Here is a 15809-nt window from a genome sequence, read left to right on the forward strand (position 1 = left end):
CCTGTCGCGTTTATGGACCCTTTTTCGCACCCTTCCTCCTCCCCGCTTTTCTTCCGCGCCCCCGCTCTCGCTTATGTAATTTGCCCCGGAACCTTATCTCAATCGTCTGCTTACGTCAGGGTCGGCAGCCATAAAGCGAAGCTCCGAAGGACAGCTGGTAACAGATTACTTATAAGAGGAGCTAGTCGCTGTGCTCGTGGAGCCCAATTTTCTCGGACTATCTGCACTCTGTTTTGCATAGTTAACGAGCTCAATCATTGCATATGATGCGTATAAACAAAGCTCTTCGGAAGGATCCGAAGAATCCAACGTTTCCAGTCTCCTTTCGGCAGTCATTCAGTCAGTGGTGGCGAGGAGCCTCAGCACAAAATGCAAAACTTACTGAATTAGAAGTTTTAAAGCAAGTAGACTTTCTTCGTGACAATGACAAGGATCAGGAACGTCTAGCTGAGGTAATTGAAACGCCGATTGGTCCTAAGAAAGACACGATTCACGAAGTTAGCATTACCAGCAAGACAATCAACGACACCAAAAAGAAGGAGATCGTTTTTTTGCATGGTTATGGTGCTGGATTGGCTTTGTTTTTTCGGAACATGGATGGTTTGACGAAAAACAACACTCAAAACTGGAACTTTCATTTCGTAGATTGGCTCGGTATGGGCTGTTCAGCTCGTCCGCCTTTCCGTGTTAAGGGAAAGAATGCAGCTGAACGTTTGGAGCAGACTGAGGGCTTCTTCGTTGACTCACTCGAGGAATGGAGAAAGGCCAAGTCTATAGAGTCCATGGTTCTCGTCGGACACAGTATGGGCGGTTACTTGAGTGCCGTATATGCAATGCGGTATCCCTCGCGTGTGGAGAAGCTTTTACTCGTGAGTCCTGTGGCCGTTCCCGAAAATCCTTATGCTTGCGATGATGATGCTGAAATTCGTACTGAGCAGTCGAAAGCTGTGGAAACACTGAATGTGCTCACGTCGGAAACCCAGACATCGAATGTTATGGCCGAGTTCACGCAATCGCAAGATCAGGCGACGACCCAAGAAGGAACAAGCACTAGCGCTCCAGCCAAGCCAAACAACCCTGTTCCGAAGGCTATTGCCCTCTTGTGGAATTGGAACATTACTCCGTTTGCAATTCTGCGTTCCATTGGCCCTATTGGTCCTAAACTTGTCAGTACGTGGACCAACATTCGTTTTTCTACACTGCCAAAGGACACGTTCATGGCTCTTCACAACTATTGCTATGCAATTTTTTCACTTAAGGGTTCGAGCGAGTACGCGCTTTCACATTTACTTGCTCCCGGTGCATTTGCTCGGCGGTCGCTCATCAATCGCATCGGCCATGTCCAGTGCAAGACCGTGTTTATGTACGGCGACCGCGATTGGATGGATGAAAGCGCCGGTTACGCTGCGGCCAAACGTCTCATGGAGCATGGAGTGCTCGCTGAGCATCATATCATCAAAAACGCAGGACATCATTGCTACTTGGACAACCCCGAGGCTTTCAATGAGCTTGTGCTCCGTGAAATGAATTTTGAGTGAGCTCGTTCGGGTATGCCGAAGAGCGTTTGTTGCCGCCCATGAATCTGATCTACTCTTCTCTGTTCCTGGCTATCGATTTGGGGTCTTCCTCTCTCACTTGCCCCTCCATTCCATTCTCAATCCATCTCTGTATACCACATTCACCGTCCTCTCTCCTCCAACGACCGCACCTTTCGATACTCTGACTAACGAATGCTGTTTTTATGAATTGACATATGATTTTCTTTCATGTCAGTAACAAATACAAATATATACAATAGTATATTTCGTCTTTCTGCACACAAATAGTGAGTTTGTTGCGCTTCGCTATACTGAATACAGACGTCTACTGCAATTTTGTGCATTGCGTAATGTAAGTTAACGCAATCCGTTTATCCACGTTGAATTACCCTTTTTGGTATAACGTGTCCTAGCACATTCGAGCGCGCTAAGTCGGCATGGCATGCCGGCAGAGGGCGAACGCGCCTTGTGCTTTTCTGAATTTACCGCCTGCCAAGCTCAGAACGCGTGCAGTTTCTCTCACAAGAGCTGTGTGCCTGCATAAGCAGAGCTTTGAAACTGAAATGAGTGTAGAAGACGCTGATGAGGCCGAGGAACTGCTGAAAAAAGCGACTCTGTGGGACGCGCGTGAACTTCAGGATTTGTCGTCTTCCGGATTTCAAACGAAAGACTTTGAACTCTGTTTTTCCAAAAACAATTCCCGTGATGTCTTCCTCTTTGGTGGTATTCAAGCGAATAAATGCACAAATTCACTATGGCAAATAGATCTGCAATCGATGACTATACGGCCGGTACCTTTAATGGGAAGCTATCCAGCTCCATGTGTCTTCCATGCGATGACATCGTTTCACGATAAATTATACGTGTTTGGAGGAGATCAAGGAGCGCGAGCTACGCAATCGGATAACACGCTGTTTGCATTCGACGTCAATTCCGGTATCTGGGATCATGTAGAAATGCCAGAACCCCGTCCCGCTAGTAGAAGCATGCTTACTATGAACGTTGTTCAATCTTCCATATGTATTTTTGGAGGACAGACTACGGGAAACAAGTTCTTTAGTGATCTGGTTTGGTATGATACTTCGTTAAGTGTGAACTTGAAGGGTCGTTGGGAGCTCTCTGTGTCCATCAACACACCTCCTCCGTCCCGAGCTGCTCATGCCTCTGTTGTGATTAACGGAAGGCTTATTATTTTTGGTGGCCAAGGTGAACATGGCCTGTTGAACGATATTTGGTTTTTTGATTTCCATACGCTTTCCTGGACTGAAGTTCGACCGGCTGGTGTTATTCCGTGTCCTCGAAAGCGACACAAAGCCATCTCTATCGGCGAGATCGCGTACTTCTTGGGTGGATTTGATGCCGATGGGCGTGCTTTAAATGAGCTATGGGCTTTCAACGCCTCCTCAAACAATTGGATGCAGCTTCCCACACCGTTTGATGAGTCAGCGTTTGACGCCGATGCCACATACGGGCTGTTTAGTCGTGACAAGATATTGTGCTTACTCGAGTCTTCGTACTCCACTTCCCGATCAACGCTGACAGTGTATTCTGTTGACACAGACTCATTACTTTCTGAGCTAGTAAATGCCTCTCGCTGGCCTATTTTCAAGCATCTTTCGTTAAGGTATGGAACGGCTCCCAATAGACATTCGCCCAACAGTACCGAAAGCCCGCCGAATTATACCCTAAAACATGTGCCGAGCAATTCCTTTTCCTCATCATCCATACACAGCTCTGGTCAGCCGTCGTATCCAACTACTTCCTTACCTTCACATCTTGTTACGCCCCTCCATTCCCGGCATCAGTCCCTGGAAAGTCACCTTGCTCAGGCTCACACCGCCATTCCTGTTGTTGCGAAAACATGGAGTCATCGACAGAATCTTTCTGAATTTTCAGAGCCTCTCAAGTCGAGTCCAAGTATACGTGTAAGTCCTCGTCGACTTGACAGTCCCTCAAGGGATGACAAGTCATCTCTCTCTACTCCCACGCATAGTAAATCTAAAAGCAGTGGCACGTCTCCATTACCGCCTTGCAGGTCGGATTCATTATTGGAATCATTTTGGAATAGGTATCGTTTTGAAAGCAAAGGCGATCGCACGGCTTGGCTTGAAGAACAACTAGCCAACTGCATGCGACAAGGATATAAACCCCATTTGCCTAGTATTTTATCTCCTGAGATGGGTATTCCTGCTGATGAAACCAGACAACTTCGGGTGCTGGAGATTCTGCAAGGATTTGAAGCCTCAATTAAAGCAAGCAAGGAGTATTTTGAACAACGGCTCAATGATTTGTCTGCGGAAAATGAGCGTCTGACTGTTGAACGTGACGCTGCCCTTAGTGAGGCCGTATGTGCAAAGTCGATGCTTGCGTCGAAAAGCTCTAGTGATGCATTTGATTTAGCGAGTGAACGTGTTCGTGTCTTGGAAACAGAAGTTCGAAGGAACTTGGAGGAAAGCAGTCGTTACCACTTGAATTTAAGTGCTCTTCGACAACAATTGGATGCTGAAAAGAAACATAATGACCTTTTGAGCTCAGAATATCAACAGCTGGCTAAGGATTTTGATGCTATGAAAGAAAAGTTAAGCGCAAGCGAAGCACGGGTTGCTAAAGCAGCGGACGACAAAGAAAAAATGATTCGGGAAAACGATGGCGTTCATGATGAGTACACTTCGTTAAGCAATGCTTTTGAATGTATGCGAGCTGAAAATGAGCAGCTGAAAGAAAGTTTACTGGAAATGAGAGATCGAGTGGAACGACAGACAAATGTTATTGAAGCATCTGCGTCTGCACTTGACGTATCCAATGAAGCCATTCTTTCTCTAGAACACAAGCTCCAAAACGAGCGCTCTGAGCGACAAAAAGATAGACATGTTGTTTTGGATCTTCAGAAAACTATGCTTGAATTGGAAGATAATTGTTCTGGCCATAGACAACAGATAACTGAACTCGAGGAATTATGTGAGCAACTGAAACAGCAATCTGCTAAGGTCCGAGGTAATACCCAGGCAGAGCTGAAGGAGCTCATCAAAGCCAGTCGTGAATATGATTCCTTGTGGGAGGAAAATAAGCAGCTCTCGCAACAAATCAACGCTCTTCAGTCAAGTTTGAAAACGGCAAGACAAAAGTCGGAAAAATACAAAGTATTAAGTGAGCAGCTTTCGGATGAAAAGGTTAAATTACAAAAGGAAAAAATCATGTCTCCTACATCTTCTTCACCGACAGCAGCAGCTAAAAATGCTGGTGAGTTGCTCCGTCTTTCAGAACTGACCAAATCTTTGCAGCGAAAGCTTTCTGAGGTTCAAATAGAGCTGGCCGACTCGAAGATGAATTATCAATTCGTTCGTGCTAAGCTTCAAGCTATACAAACGATGGGTAAATTTGGAGGCGCTGATAATCCTACTGATTCTGAGGCGTCTGTTGCCAATGATGGTGAACAGGGCGAACAAGCTGAGATAAGTTCAATCGAGAACACGGATTCCGATACACGACCTGGAGATCAGGATCTTATGCATGAACTTAAGGAGAAGTACCGGCAAAGTGCAGCTCTCCTATTCGATTCCCATCGTCAGTACAAAGAAGTTATGCTTCAGCAAAAGAGAAACGAGTCTGATATAAATGCTCTGAAACGATCATTCAAACAATCACTTTTGCTCCACAGTAACGCTTCTACGCATTCATTATCTCCCTCTGTTACTATGGACTTCGAACGTCAGTTGAATGAGACACAGAAGCGCCTTTCCACGACGGAGGAACTAATTAACAAGGCGACTCGAGATTATACCGAACGGATAAAGCAATTGGAAGACGACTACCGAACTGTTCTTTCTTCGGGTGCAGATATTGACAATTAATGGTCTAAATCAAATATCGCTGGATCGCCGATATGAGCCTCTCTGTTCGTCTGGACTTAAAAGTGCTATAGCTCGTCTATTCCCTTTTTTTCGTTTTACTGTGTAATAATTCCCTCTTTTTCACTCTTTTAAAACATTAGAACAAAAATACCTAACCATATCATTTGACTTTTTGGTTCATTTTCAATCTTTAACATAAAAAATATGCGCATTTTTTCCTAAACAAAAAACATATTATCTATCATTTACAATTGCTACAGAATAAATTATACGATTATTCATATTCTACGACAACTCGCGATTGTTTTCTTCTTCCTTTTTATTTGTGAACAGGCTGCCTCAACATTCGAGAATCTAAGCATACTGGGAAATCTTTGAAGTTTTCGGTTAGATAACTTTATCTTTTACTACCACCAAGAATTCTTGGCAAACTGTAGCAAAAAACGAGACGACTCGGCATAAAGACGTTTCACCCTAAAACATAAGTCGAGCGCAGGTTCGCCCGAGACTGTAAAAATGGCACAAGTAAAGGAGGGGAATTTTGTTTTCCCAGGAGACGTAGTTGAGGGTGCGGACACGCTGAATTCTCTCCGTCTGGGACCCGGTTTAGTATATCGTAACAACGGCACTGAAGAAAGAATTTGTGCAACGAGAGCCGGTGTTTTATGTACCGCTCCAAAACATACATTTTATCAGGACTTTCGTCAGAAACGGGTTCGTTCGCTGATTTCAATGTTGTTGACGCTTTTTCTAACATATATTAGTACATTCCATCGTTGAACGATCATGTCGTTGGTCAAATTGTTTCCCGTAATGCGGATGGATATCGAGTAGATATTGGTTCCGCTCATTCTGCTCAATTAAACGGACTTGCATTTGAAAACGTGACTCGCAAAAGCAAACCAAATCTGGCTGTGGGTTCACTTGTGTATGCTCGTGTCTCGCTTGCCGATAAGGATATGGAACCAGAGTTGGAATGTGTTGATGCTACTTCCGGCAAGGCTGCTGGTTTTGGCGAGTTGAAAGGAGGTTACTTGATTCAAAATATTTCACTGTCCCATGTGCGAAGTCTATTGCAATCTTCTAATGTCCTTCTCTCGTCTATTGGCACACATATCCCGTTCGAAATTGCCTTGGGCTTGAATGGTCGGATCTGGGTTAACTCTGGCAGCATTCAAACGACTGTTGCTATTGCAAATGCCATCAAACAGTCCGAGTACAAGTCTCCCGAAGAATGTACAGAGCTTATTCACGCAATATTGAAAACGCTCTAGAGTTAGTGTATGAGTCCTTGTCTTGTCATATCAGCCAGCGCAATTACAAGCTCATTTTACCTTGTCTTCAAAATACATAAGCAACGACTGGAAAAATTTGAGTACAATAATTTTTTCATTAAGTAGTTACGTTAATACCATCAAAAAATTGGCGATCCATAATCATAATCTATTTTGCGAAACCCTTGATAATAGAAGCGACGCCAACAGCACCGGGATCGGGAACGGTGAGCTCATCACCAACATAAACGGCACGACCGAGTTTAGCCTTCATCGTCTTCGTCTTTTCCGTACCCTCCTCAGCAGCCTTGGCAGCCTTGTGGACGTCATGCGACTTTGCGTACTCATCAACGAAGGGAATAAGGGCGTCACACATGGTGCGGTCTCCAACACGAGCAGGCGTGTATCTATACAACGTGTCAAGAGCAATACGGCAAGCAGCCGCCCACACCTCTGTATCAACCTTCTTCAGCTCTTGAACCTTCTCACTCACGCCCTTGGCGAAAGAGTGGAAGAAGATTGCGTAAAGCGCACCAGATGTACCGTCCATGTTGTTCTCAACGACATCAGCGATTTGGCGCGCCATAAGGATGGGATCATCAGTGAATTTGTCAGACTTGACGTACTCCAGCACAGCTTCAGCTCCACGCTTAAGAGTGGTGCCGCAGTCACCATCACCGGCAATAGTGTCGTACTTTGTGATAATGGGCTCCTGCTCAATTAAGGTATTCATGGAGTTAATGATAGCATTGCGAACAGCTTCCTTATTCATGGCCACAGGCGATTTAATAACATCGGTGTTATCCTTGATCTCAACGTCAGAGAGTTTGTTGACCGAGTTTAATGGAGCTGGCTCGGTGTAAGGCCAACCAGTAGCTTGTGTGGGAGCATCCAGCAAATCAACAAGAGACCATTCCTTGCCTTCTAAGTTAAGGCGATCAGTTGCACGCAACAAGGTGATGCTGAAGCCAAGACCGTTCAAGCTTGTAATAAGAGTGCCAGCAAGAATACGGACGGGCTTAATACCGTAGTTGGCTTCCAAAAGCTCCTTGACCTTAGAGGCGATGGCACCAAACTCAAGGACAGAAAGACCGCCCAAGTTGTTCACGAGCAGCACAACCTCGTCCGATTTTTGAATGTTCACATAAGCACGATCCTTGTCATTTTGATCGAGCAACTGTTTCAACATGTCACAAATCAAGTCATCAATTTTGGGAATGGGAGAAATGCGACGGCATCCAGGTTCATTATGGATGCCCATACCAAGCTCCAATTCATTATGTTTGACGCTGTCCTCGTTGTCAGTGTCTTCACGGCCAGGGACATGAACATGAGCAAGAGAAGCGCCAATACTGACCAAGTTGGCGATAGCATGACGAGCAATAGCAGCGACAGTCTGCAAGCCAGCACCGGCCTCAGCAGCAGCACCAGAAACCTTGTGCACAATGACTGTTCCAGCAAGACCGCGACGGCCGACCTTGCCGCCCTTTTCGCGGCCGACAGCGACATCGTCAGCTACAGCAACCATTTCAATATTCTTGCCCGTAGTTTTTTGACGTTCAAGAGCCATACCGAAGTGGAGAATATCGCCCGTGTAATTCTTGCAAATAACGAGCGTACCGGCGTCAGACTTGACTTGTTCTATACCAGTGTAGACTTGCTTTGAGGATGGAGAGGCGAAAATAGATCCAGAAACGGCAGCTGTCAGCATACCTTTACCGACAAAAGCTGCATGTGTAGGCTCGTGTCCTGCACCTCCGCCGGAAATAATGGTTACCTTCTTCTTGTCGTAGTCATGGTAGTAGACAATTTTCTCGTGTTCATTTACGGAAAGCGTGTGGTTAACGGCAGTCAATGACTTAAGAGACTCGACGACAAGTTCCTCCGGGTTGTTAATAAAATGTTTGTCCATTATTGATTGTGATTCCAATAAAACTCTTCTTCACAATGACAGAAACAAAAAACAAATAAAAGAACGACTGTGTTGAAAAAGCTGTTACTGTAAACGTTAGTATATGACGGTACTTCGCTACGTACAAACTTTGTTGAGGTGTATGGTAGTTGGTAAGTTCAATGTATGAACACTCCTGGATATTAAACACGAGTTATATGTCAAATCAACCGCGGCGTCACGTTTACATCACATGAAACGTGCAAACGGAGTTAGTAATGGGTGAACCGATCCCTGTTTGAGGCTATTAGCGACGACTTATTTGGGATGGGGTAAAAGGTGCTACTGTCTCACAAGAAGAGGGGAATTCAACAACAAAGATCGAGCCTCAGTGTTGGGGCAGTGAATAGATGAGTATGGATATTTTAGCATTATTAAGATATGAATTTAGTTTAGTATCAATATGGGAGATATTTTGTATACGAAAAAAAGGGAAAACAGAAAGGACACTCGCTCCTTAAACTCTCGGGATAGCAGCGATGGTATGAGTACAATCAAAACGGTGCCAAAACGCTAAAGTTGCAGTAAGAGATACTGCACGAAGCGGGATAGTGGCTTGGAAACGAAGGTGAATAGTGAACGGACAGGTGCATGAGAAGAAACTCATAAGACAACTTGAAGGCTGTCGGCTCCTGAGAGAGATATAAAGGTCCCCGTCAAAACATACACACCCACTTCACTGACGTTACTGTCGGGTCATTTTCCCTTGGTTATTTTTTGTGAAAAGTGGGACATACAAGTTCGGCTCTAACCCTTTTTATTCATCCTTCTTCACCTCTGGGTATTTGGGACCCATAGTAAGGCAGCGAATGTTGAACTCTTCGGTAATCATAGCAATAACATGTGCGACGAAGTTTCCATATACACCGATGCTAAATCCCAAGTAGGCGAAAAGGTACTCGGTCATGTAAGGAGTGAAAATATTGAACGTGAGAGAATCAGCAGCCAACACAACAAAAGGGAGCATCAAAACGTTCCAATAAGGGAAGCGAGCTTCGGTGACATGAGCCAAAATAACCAGGCCCACGGTGTAGGCAAAAATGAAGGCGTTCAAAATGTAGATAATGAGGAAATGTTGATCAAAAAAGCTGCGGTACTTGATAAAAAGGAGTCCGACTGCCATCCATTGAACCAAATAGGGCAAAAGGCCAAGAAGAATCTTGAATGCACGGCAACAGCAACCCTTCACTGTAGCCAAAGCGTTCGCAATACTAGCAACAACGTTCAACACGAGACCAGTACCCAAGAAAGCAACAAGACAATCGCCATAGGAGAATGTAGGCTTGTAGATCAAAACCAAGTTGCCAAAAAAGTCGGGCATCGCGTGCTGACGGGTCCAGAATTCAACACCCTTGGCGCCGGTAACGGTAAAAATAGCGACAACAATAAGAATTCCTTCGACAGGGCCAGAAACGTAAGAGAGATATAACGTTCCCGTATGGAACTCTTCCCAGGTTGAAGCATAGAAATAAAACAGGCAACCAAATTGGGCAACAACACACAAGTTCAGGCTAGATTTCATGCAGTGGAGAAAAAGCAAAGCTTCCAGACTAGTGTTGATGGCGTCAACACCGTGGTCGAACAATTGTCCCAAGGGAGAAGAAGTTCCTGTGCGACGAGCTTGAGAACCATCAATTGCATCAAAACTTTGGTATAAAAACAAACCAACAGCCCACGTATAGTATACCCAGCGTGGAATTTCGACACCCCAAACGTATTTGTACAACACAAGAGTTGCGACATTGATGAGTACGAAACCGAGACCAGTCAAAGTAATCAAGTTTGGACTAAAAACCGTAGGTATTTGTTAGTAAGGTGTGATAAATTGAGGGACTCGAGAAGGCCCATTTAAGCAAGGATTCTGTATTCTAACTTATATTTACGTACGCCATGTTTAGCGGAATGACTTTAAGCAATTGATTCCACCAATATGGCTTCAGCACATATCTGGACATGAGCGACTGGTCAATGCCGCTGTATCTATAATTCCTCAAGTTTTTAAGCTGAGTTCTCGTGAGCTGCATGGTCGTGGTGATGTGTGGAGGACAGAGAGTTCCACGGTTGCGCGGCCTATTAAGAAGCGTAGAGAAATTGGTGCCAACAATTGATATGGGTAAGAGACGAAACAGTAGGTGTGGACGTTACAGAGTAAATTTAATCGCTTATGGTAAAACAGTTAGTTAATGCTCCTTTCCTTTTTTCTTGATTTTTTTTTATTTTTTTTTATTTTTAATTTATTACTACGAGAGTGTTGAAATAAGGCTGGATATGAAATACCGAGTTTAGTTTTTTAATTATATACTATAGCTTAATCTCTAATTTCTAATCTCTAATTTCTAGTCGTATGAACTTTTATATTTTATGTTCTTCTTTCAATGTGTATTTATACGAACGAGAACCATGCAAAACAAACAATCAAGTACTTGAAGTTTGGTGACACTAACGATTGATACTACAGAGCCTATAGTAATAACAATGATAATCTCAAATCTTGTCTAAAACTGAGACCAAACTTCAGAGTCTGCACATGGTAAAACATGGTATTCTAAAAAAATAAACAAGAAAAAAAAATTTGCATATCTCTATATATAATAGCCTTAGCTCAACTCGTAGCTCCAAACCTGCTACCCATATCATTTTTTCTTCTTCTCTTCTCCTTTTCACATGTGGCTGCCTTTTACCACTTCACACCTACCTCGAGGATTACTTCTGCTTTAAGCAGAATATAATTTGTCATTTATCTGTAAACCAACTACGTTTCAAAGAATAGTATTACGTGCTGAATGAACTCTGCTGCAAATTCGGGAACGGAAACTCCACTTTCATCAGCCAATGGCTCTGAAACGGGGAGTGGAATTCTTGGAGTTCCTGTAGGAATTATTCTTCCTCCTCCTGAAATACGAGGTATGTTTACGTGTTTATGTACTCCTGAGACAATCTGCTGACCAAACATAGACATTATTGAAAAATCAGCTGCGTATGTCGCGAGAAATGGCAGCGCGTTCGAAGAAAAAATTCGTCAGAACGAACGATCCAACCCAAAATTTGCTTTCCTCGATCATCAGGATCCTTACTTTCGATACTACCAGCACCGGCTTGACGAAGTAAGAAAGGGAAACGTCCAAAAGTCTATCAAGACTGCTTCAACTACTGGAACAAACCTTGCGCGACCCATTGTAAAACCCGTTTCAGCAGCACCACCCGCTCCAGCACCATATCTGTTTTCTGACCCTCTTCCATCCATCTCTGCTCAAGATCTGTAAGTATTGGATGTTTCACCAAACACTCATTTTCTAACCGACAACAGGGACGTTCTAAAACTAACCGCACGGTATGCTGCCGTCCGCGGAACTTCATTTTTGTCTACCATTTCACAGCGTGAGTGGAGAAATAATCAATTCGATTTCCTGCGGCCGAACCATGCATTATACGGTTATTTCACTCGGCTTGTACAACAATATACAAATCTGATTACCAGGAATGTTCCCTCGGAAAAAATTCTCCAGCGCAATGTTGAAGACCGCTGGAGCTTATTGACACGGTTACAACCTCGAATTCGCTGGCAGGAATACCAGGAAACTGAGAAACGCAAAAAGAAGGAAAAAGAAGAGAGGGAAAAGAGTATGTGCAAAATTACCCGTTACCTATTAGTTTCTGATGTAACTAACATTGTCAGTTGAATATGCCCAGATTGACTGGAACGATTTCGTTGTGGTTGAGGTAATTGAATTTAGTCAAGCCGATCAAACAGCTCCCCTCGCTCTTCCGACGAACTTGTCTGATCTTCAGACAGCAACTCTCGAACAGAAATCTGCAATGTTTACTATGCCTGATCAAAACTATACAATTGAAGAAGCACCACCCACTGCAGCTCCTTGGGAACCCGTTTCTGCACCTAAAAAAGCACAGGTCGGTGTTCAATTACCGGCAGAGTACATGAAATCGACTACTCCTTCTCAAACAGAGCAGCGATCTGTTCCCCAACAACACATTCCTTCTGTGACAGTGGCTCCTACTTCAGCGCCGCAAGCACCACGACATTTACCGAGAGGTACGGCTTTTGTATTTTCACTCTCGTTTTTTTTTTTACTAACATCGCTAGCTTTCCAACGTGCTGTTCCTATGGAGAAATGTCCTATATGTGGAGACATGGTTCCCGCTACGGAATTACAAGAGCACATCCGTATCCAATTACTTGATCCCCATTGGCGTGAGCAGCGGAAGGTTGCAGAGTCACGTAAATCAACTCTGGACTTAAGCAAGGTAGATGTTGCAGCCAACATGAAACGTCTTGTGAGTCAACGTACTGACATATTTGATGTACATAATGGTGTTCAAGTGTCGGAAGAGGAACGTGAACGGAGGAAACGTGCCGCTACCCAAAGCTCCTGGGGTGCTCCATCCGATAAAAGGCGTTGACTCGTTTTACCCAAAAGCGGCTTACTCTTAGACTAAAAAAGGAATTCACATATAGAGCAATTCGTTTGCTTGAGTAAATTAATGAGCTTAGTATGTGATATCCACCTCCCTTTGATGACATACATTTAGTTATTACTCGGTTTTGACATGGCCGAGCGCATTTCTCTCATTTTAATTTTTCCAATAAACTGTCTTAGAATTTTCTTGATTATATTCTGTGATGAAACAATTAGTTTTACTACTTCATGTGTCAATCAATCACTTTTGTTTTCCTCGTGCTTGTGTTTTCGCGTATCAATAACTTTTTGCTCATTTCTCTCCTATTCGTAATCTTAGCGTATCAATCTCTTTTTGATTTCACTTATCTCATAATTTGATTTGCATTCTCCTTCCACTCTTTTGAGAATATTATCTACCAATTTATCGCTTCCGTTTCATCCAACAACCACGACTTGACGAAAACAGTAATCATGAACGTTCTTAGGACAAGTCGTTCCCTATTTCTAAGATCTTTCCGGCCTTCAATTTTCTCTATACGGAACTTTTCAAAGGCTGCTTTGCCTAACGATGTTGCTTTTGCATTTGAGTATGTAGTTAAGGAAATCAATGCTTTCCCTTTCTCGATAACTTCTAACTTAGTTTAGTATTGATGGCGTCCTAATTCGTGGAGGACGTGCTATTAAGGAAGGAACGAGGGCGTATGTTTAAGCGAATTCTCATTCTACCGAAATGTTAACGCTTCATATAACTTAGTCTTCAATTCCTTAAAGACAACAAGATTCCTTTCATTCTTTTGACAAATGGCGGAGGTGTCCACGAATCTGTTAGAGCTAAACTGTTATCCACGACAATGCAAGTTGATTTGAAAGAGAAGCAATTCTGTCAATCTCACACACCTTTCCGAACATTGACGAACAAATATAAGAATGTTCTTGTCATGGGCGGATTTGGAAACAAAGTCCGTGAAACTGCAGAAGCTTATGGTTTTGAAAAAGTTATCACGGATGTTGATGTTTTGGCAAAGCGTGGAATTCCGTTTTGGCCCTTTACTTATTTGACTGAAAAGGATCTTGTTAGTGCACAAGACTTCGATGACACTCGTCCTATTGATGCTGTTTTCACTTATGTTGACCCTGTTAATTTCGGCTTGGACTTACAGCTATTGATGGAATTAGCATGTTCTAAGAATGGAGTTCTTGGAACTCAATCGCCCACAATGACTGAAGGTCCAGACATTTATTTCTCAAAGTATGTTGCTAAAGATAATGGTGCTTGCAGTACACTTCATGTGTATCGATTACTTATACCCGTGTATATACTAACCTTACAGTGCTGATTTGATCTGGCCCAATGAATATAACGTGCCACGCCTTGGTCAAGGCGCATTTGGTATTTGCTGTGAAAATGTTTACCGTGCGTTATCCGGTAAAGCTCTGAAATGCACCTACTATGGCAAGCCTCACAGTGTTACCTACAAATATGCTACTAATGTGCTTAATGATTTCCGTCGCGAGATGAACGCTACCACCCCATTGCGGGAAATATTTATGGTAGGCGACAACCCTGCCAGTGACATCCGGGGAGCAAACAGCTTTGGATGGACCAGCATTCTTGTCCGCACTGGCGTGTTTCAAGGAAAGGAGAACAGTGAACAGTATCCCGCTAAACATGTGTCTGCGAACGTTTGGGAGGCTGTTCAGTGGGCGCTGACCCATACCCATAAAGGAACTGTCAATGACTCGTCCGCAAATGGTAGGATTAGTGGCCGACGTGCTTTTCACTCCTCGTCGATTTCACGGCTACAGGACGAGCGCGTTGAAAATGGCGTTGTGCTACGTGAGAGTCTTCTAACAATTCCAAATATGCTGACCGTATCAAGAATAATTGCTGCACCGGCAATCGCCTACTTGTGCTTTAAAGATCTCTACCTCCCTGCTTCCGTTCTGTTCGCTTACGCTGGTTTGACAGATCTTGCAGATGGATATATTGCTCGTCGGTTTAACCAGAAAAGCGTAGCCGGGACAATTTTGGATCCTTTGGCAGATAAGACCCTAATGACATGCATGGTTGTCTGTTTAGCTGCAAAGCAGGCATTGCCAAGTACGAAAAATCAAACACACATGACTCTTTGCTGACAAATCATAGTGCCACTAGCCATTCTGTTTATTGGAAGAGACCTCGCTCTCATTTCTGCGGCTTTTGTTTTACGCCTTGCGTACTTTCCCAAACCACTGACTATGAGACGCTTTTTTGATATGGGTATTCCCGTTACTGAAATGCATCCTACCCGTTTAAGCAAGGTATGACAGTTGAGACATCCATTTTATGTTCAGCTATTGGTACCAAGTGTACACAATGCCTATAATTTTTCCTATATGCTTCTAACCTCTTAGTGGAATACGGCACTTCAGCTTTTGTTGCTCGGACTGTTGACAGTAGAGCCTCTCATCGACCTTGACATTGACGGCTTGAAGGTTGCCCTTATGTATGCACAATTTTTACTTCTTATTATTTTATCTAACAAACATGGAACTAGGTATATCACTGCAATTACCACAGCCTCTAGTGGCTTGTCGTATGTATTCTCGAAAAAAGCGGTTAAAATCCTTACCAAAAAAGGAAGTAAAGCATTGTAGATGATCTTTTTGTTGTAATGAATGAATACCCGGTTATTATATTTTCAGAGAGAGTTATGTTTTCGCAACTTGAGCGTAATTAACTTCATAATCCAAAAGGCACAAAAATTTAGAATACATATGCGGAACTGTAGTTGCTA

General features: G+C 43.5%; 7 protein-coding genes across 7 annotated transcripts; 5 read left to right on the forward strand and 2 right to left on the reverse strand.

Moving 5' to 3' along the window:
• Positions 1-147: 147 nt before the first annotated feature.
• On the forward strand, positions 148-1872 carry SJAG_04323 (cardiolipin-specific phospholipase). Its single transcript, XM_002175401.2, has one exon. It carries the CDS (start codon positions 264-266, stop codon positions 1536-1538), a length of 1275 nt encoding a protein of 424 aa, XP_002175437.2. The 5' UTR covers positions 148-263; the 3' UTR covers positions 1539-1872.
• A 67-nt stretch (positions 1873-1939) lies between these two features.
• Positions 1940-5757, forward strand: SJAG_04322 (cell end marker Tea3). The gene has a single exon (XM_002175400.2). It carries the CDS (start codon positions 1976-1978, stop codon positions 5387-5389), a length of 3414 nt encoding a protein of 1137 aa, XP_002175436.2. The 5' UTR covers positions 1940-1975; the 3' UTR covers positions 5390-5757.
• SJAG_04321 (exosome subunit Rrp40) lies at positions 5706-6822 on the forward strand. Its single transcript, XM_002175399.2, has 2 exons — positions 5706-6103; positions 6154-6822. The coding sequence occupies exons 1-2, from the start codon at positions 5906-5908 to the stop codon at positions 6661-6663; spliced, it is 708 nt and encodes a 235-aa protein (XP_002175435.1). The 5' UTR covers positions 5706-5905; the 3' UTR covers positions 6664-6822.
• On the reverse strand, positions 6760-8758 carry SJAG_04320 (dihydroxyacetone kinase Dak1). Its single transcript, XM_002175398.2, has 2 exons — positions 8701-8758; positions 6760-8662 (listed from the first exon to the last, which is right to left on the reverse strand). The coding sequence occupies exon 2, from the start codon at positions 8573-8575 to the stop codon at positions 6833-6835; it is 1743 nt and encodes a 580-aa protein (XP_002175434.1). The 5' UTR covers positions 8576-8662; positions 8701-8758; the 3' UTR covers positions 6760-6832.
• A 177-nt stretch (positions 8759-8935) lies between these two features.
• On the reverse strand, positions 8936-10837 carry SJAG_04319 (diacylglycerol ethanolaminesphotransferase). The gene is made up of 2 exons (XM_002175397.2): positions 10502-10837; positions 8936-10401 (listed from the first exon to the last, which is right to left on the reverse strand). The coding sequence occupies exons 1-2, from the start codon at positions 10636-10638 to the stop codon at positions 9372-9374; spliced, it is 1167 nt and encodes a 388-aa protein (XP_002175433.1). The 5' UTR covers positions 10639-10837; the 3' UTR covers positions 8936-9371.
• A 393-nt stretch (positions 10838-11230) lies between these two features.
• Positions 11231-13267, forward strand: SJAG_04318 (splicing factor Sap114). The gene is made up of 5 exons (XM_002175396.2): positions 11231-11518; positions 11570-11873; positions 11922-12235; positions 12291-12665; positions 12717-13267. Exons 1-5 carry the CDS (start codon positions 11398-11400, stop codon positions 13031-13033), a joined length of 1431 nt encoding a protein of 476 aa, XP_002175432.1. The 5' UTR covers positions 11231-11397; the 3' UTR covers positions 13034-13267.
• Positions 13268-13503: 236 nt separating this feature from the next.
• On the forward strand, positions 13504-15669 carry SJAG_04317 (cardiolipin synthase/hydrolase fusion protein; the record flags this gene model as incomplete). The annotated part of the gene is made up of 7 exons (XM_002175395.1): positions 13504-13619; positions 13678-13731; positions 13787-14281; positions 14364-14869; positions 15179-15333; positions 15427-15518; positions 15570-15669. The coding sequence occupies 7 exons, from the start codon at positions 13504-13506 to the stop codon at positions 15667-15669; spliced, it is 1518 nt and encodes a 505-aa protein (XP_002175431.1).
• Between the last annotated feature and the right edge of the window lie 140 nt (positions 15670-15809).

The sequence above is a fragment of the Schizosaccharomyces japonicus genome (genome assembly GCF_000149845.2).
Source record: "Schizosaccharomyces japonicus yFS275 unplaced genomic scaffold supercont5.2, whole genome shotgun sequence".
Classification (NCBI taxonomy): Eukaryota; Fungi; Ascomycota; class Schizosaccharomycetes; order Schizosaccharomycetales; family Schizosaccharomycetaceae; genus Schizosaccharomyces; species Schizosaccharomyces japonicus.

Excerpts from the sequence above, each read along its gene's own strand:
- SJAG_04318 (XM_002175396.2), top strand. The coding sequence starts at position 11,398 with ATGAACTCTGCTGCAAATTCGGGAACGGAAACTCCACTTTCATCAGCC. Across the intron at positions 11,519-11,569 it reads TCCTCCTCCTGAAATACGAG|ACATTATTGAAAAATCAGCT; the intron begins GTATGTTTACGT and ends GACCAAACATAG. Across the intron at positions 11,874-11,921 it reads TCCATCTCTGCTCAAGATCT|GGACGTTCTAAAACTAACCG; the intron begins GTAAGTATTGGA and ends AACCGACAACAG.
- SJAG_04319 (XM_002175397.2), bottom strand. The coding sequence starts at position 10,638 with ATGCAGCTCACGAGAACTCAGCTTAAAAACTTGAGGAATTATAGATAC. Across the intron at positions 10,402-10,501 it reads GTCATTCCGCTAAACATGGC|TCCAAACTTGATTACTTTGA; the intron begins GTACGTAAATAT and ends TACGGTTTTTAG.
- SJAG_04322 (XM_002175400.2), top strand. The coding sequence starts at position 1,976 with ATGGCATGCCGGCAGAGGGCGAACGCGCCTTGTGCTTTTCTGAATTTA.
- SJAG_04323 (XM_002175401.2), top strand. The coding sequence starts at position 264 with ATGATGCGTATAAACAAAGCTCTTCGGAAGGATCCGAAGAATCCAACG.
- SJAG_04320 (XM_002175398.2), bottom strand. The coding sequence starts at position 8,575 with ATGGACAAACATTTTATTAACAACCCGGAGGAACTTGTCGTCGAGTCT.
- SJAG_04321 (XM_002175399.2), top strand. The coding sequence starts at position 5,906 with ATGGCACAAGTAAAGGAGGGGAATTTTGTTTTCCCAGGAGACGTAGTT. Across the intron at positions 6,104-6,153 it reads AGGACTTTCGTCAGAAACGG|TACATTCCATCGTTGAACGA; the intron begins GTTCGTTCGCTG and ends AACATATATTAG.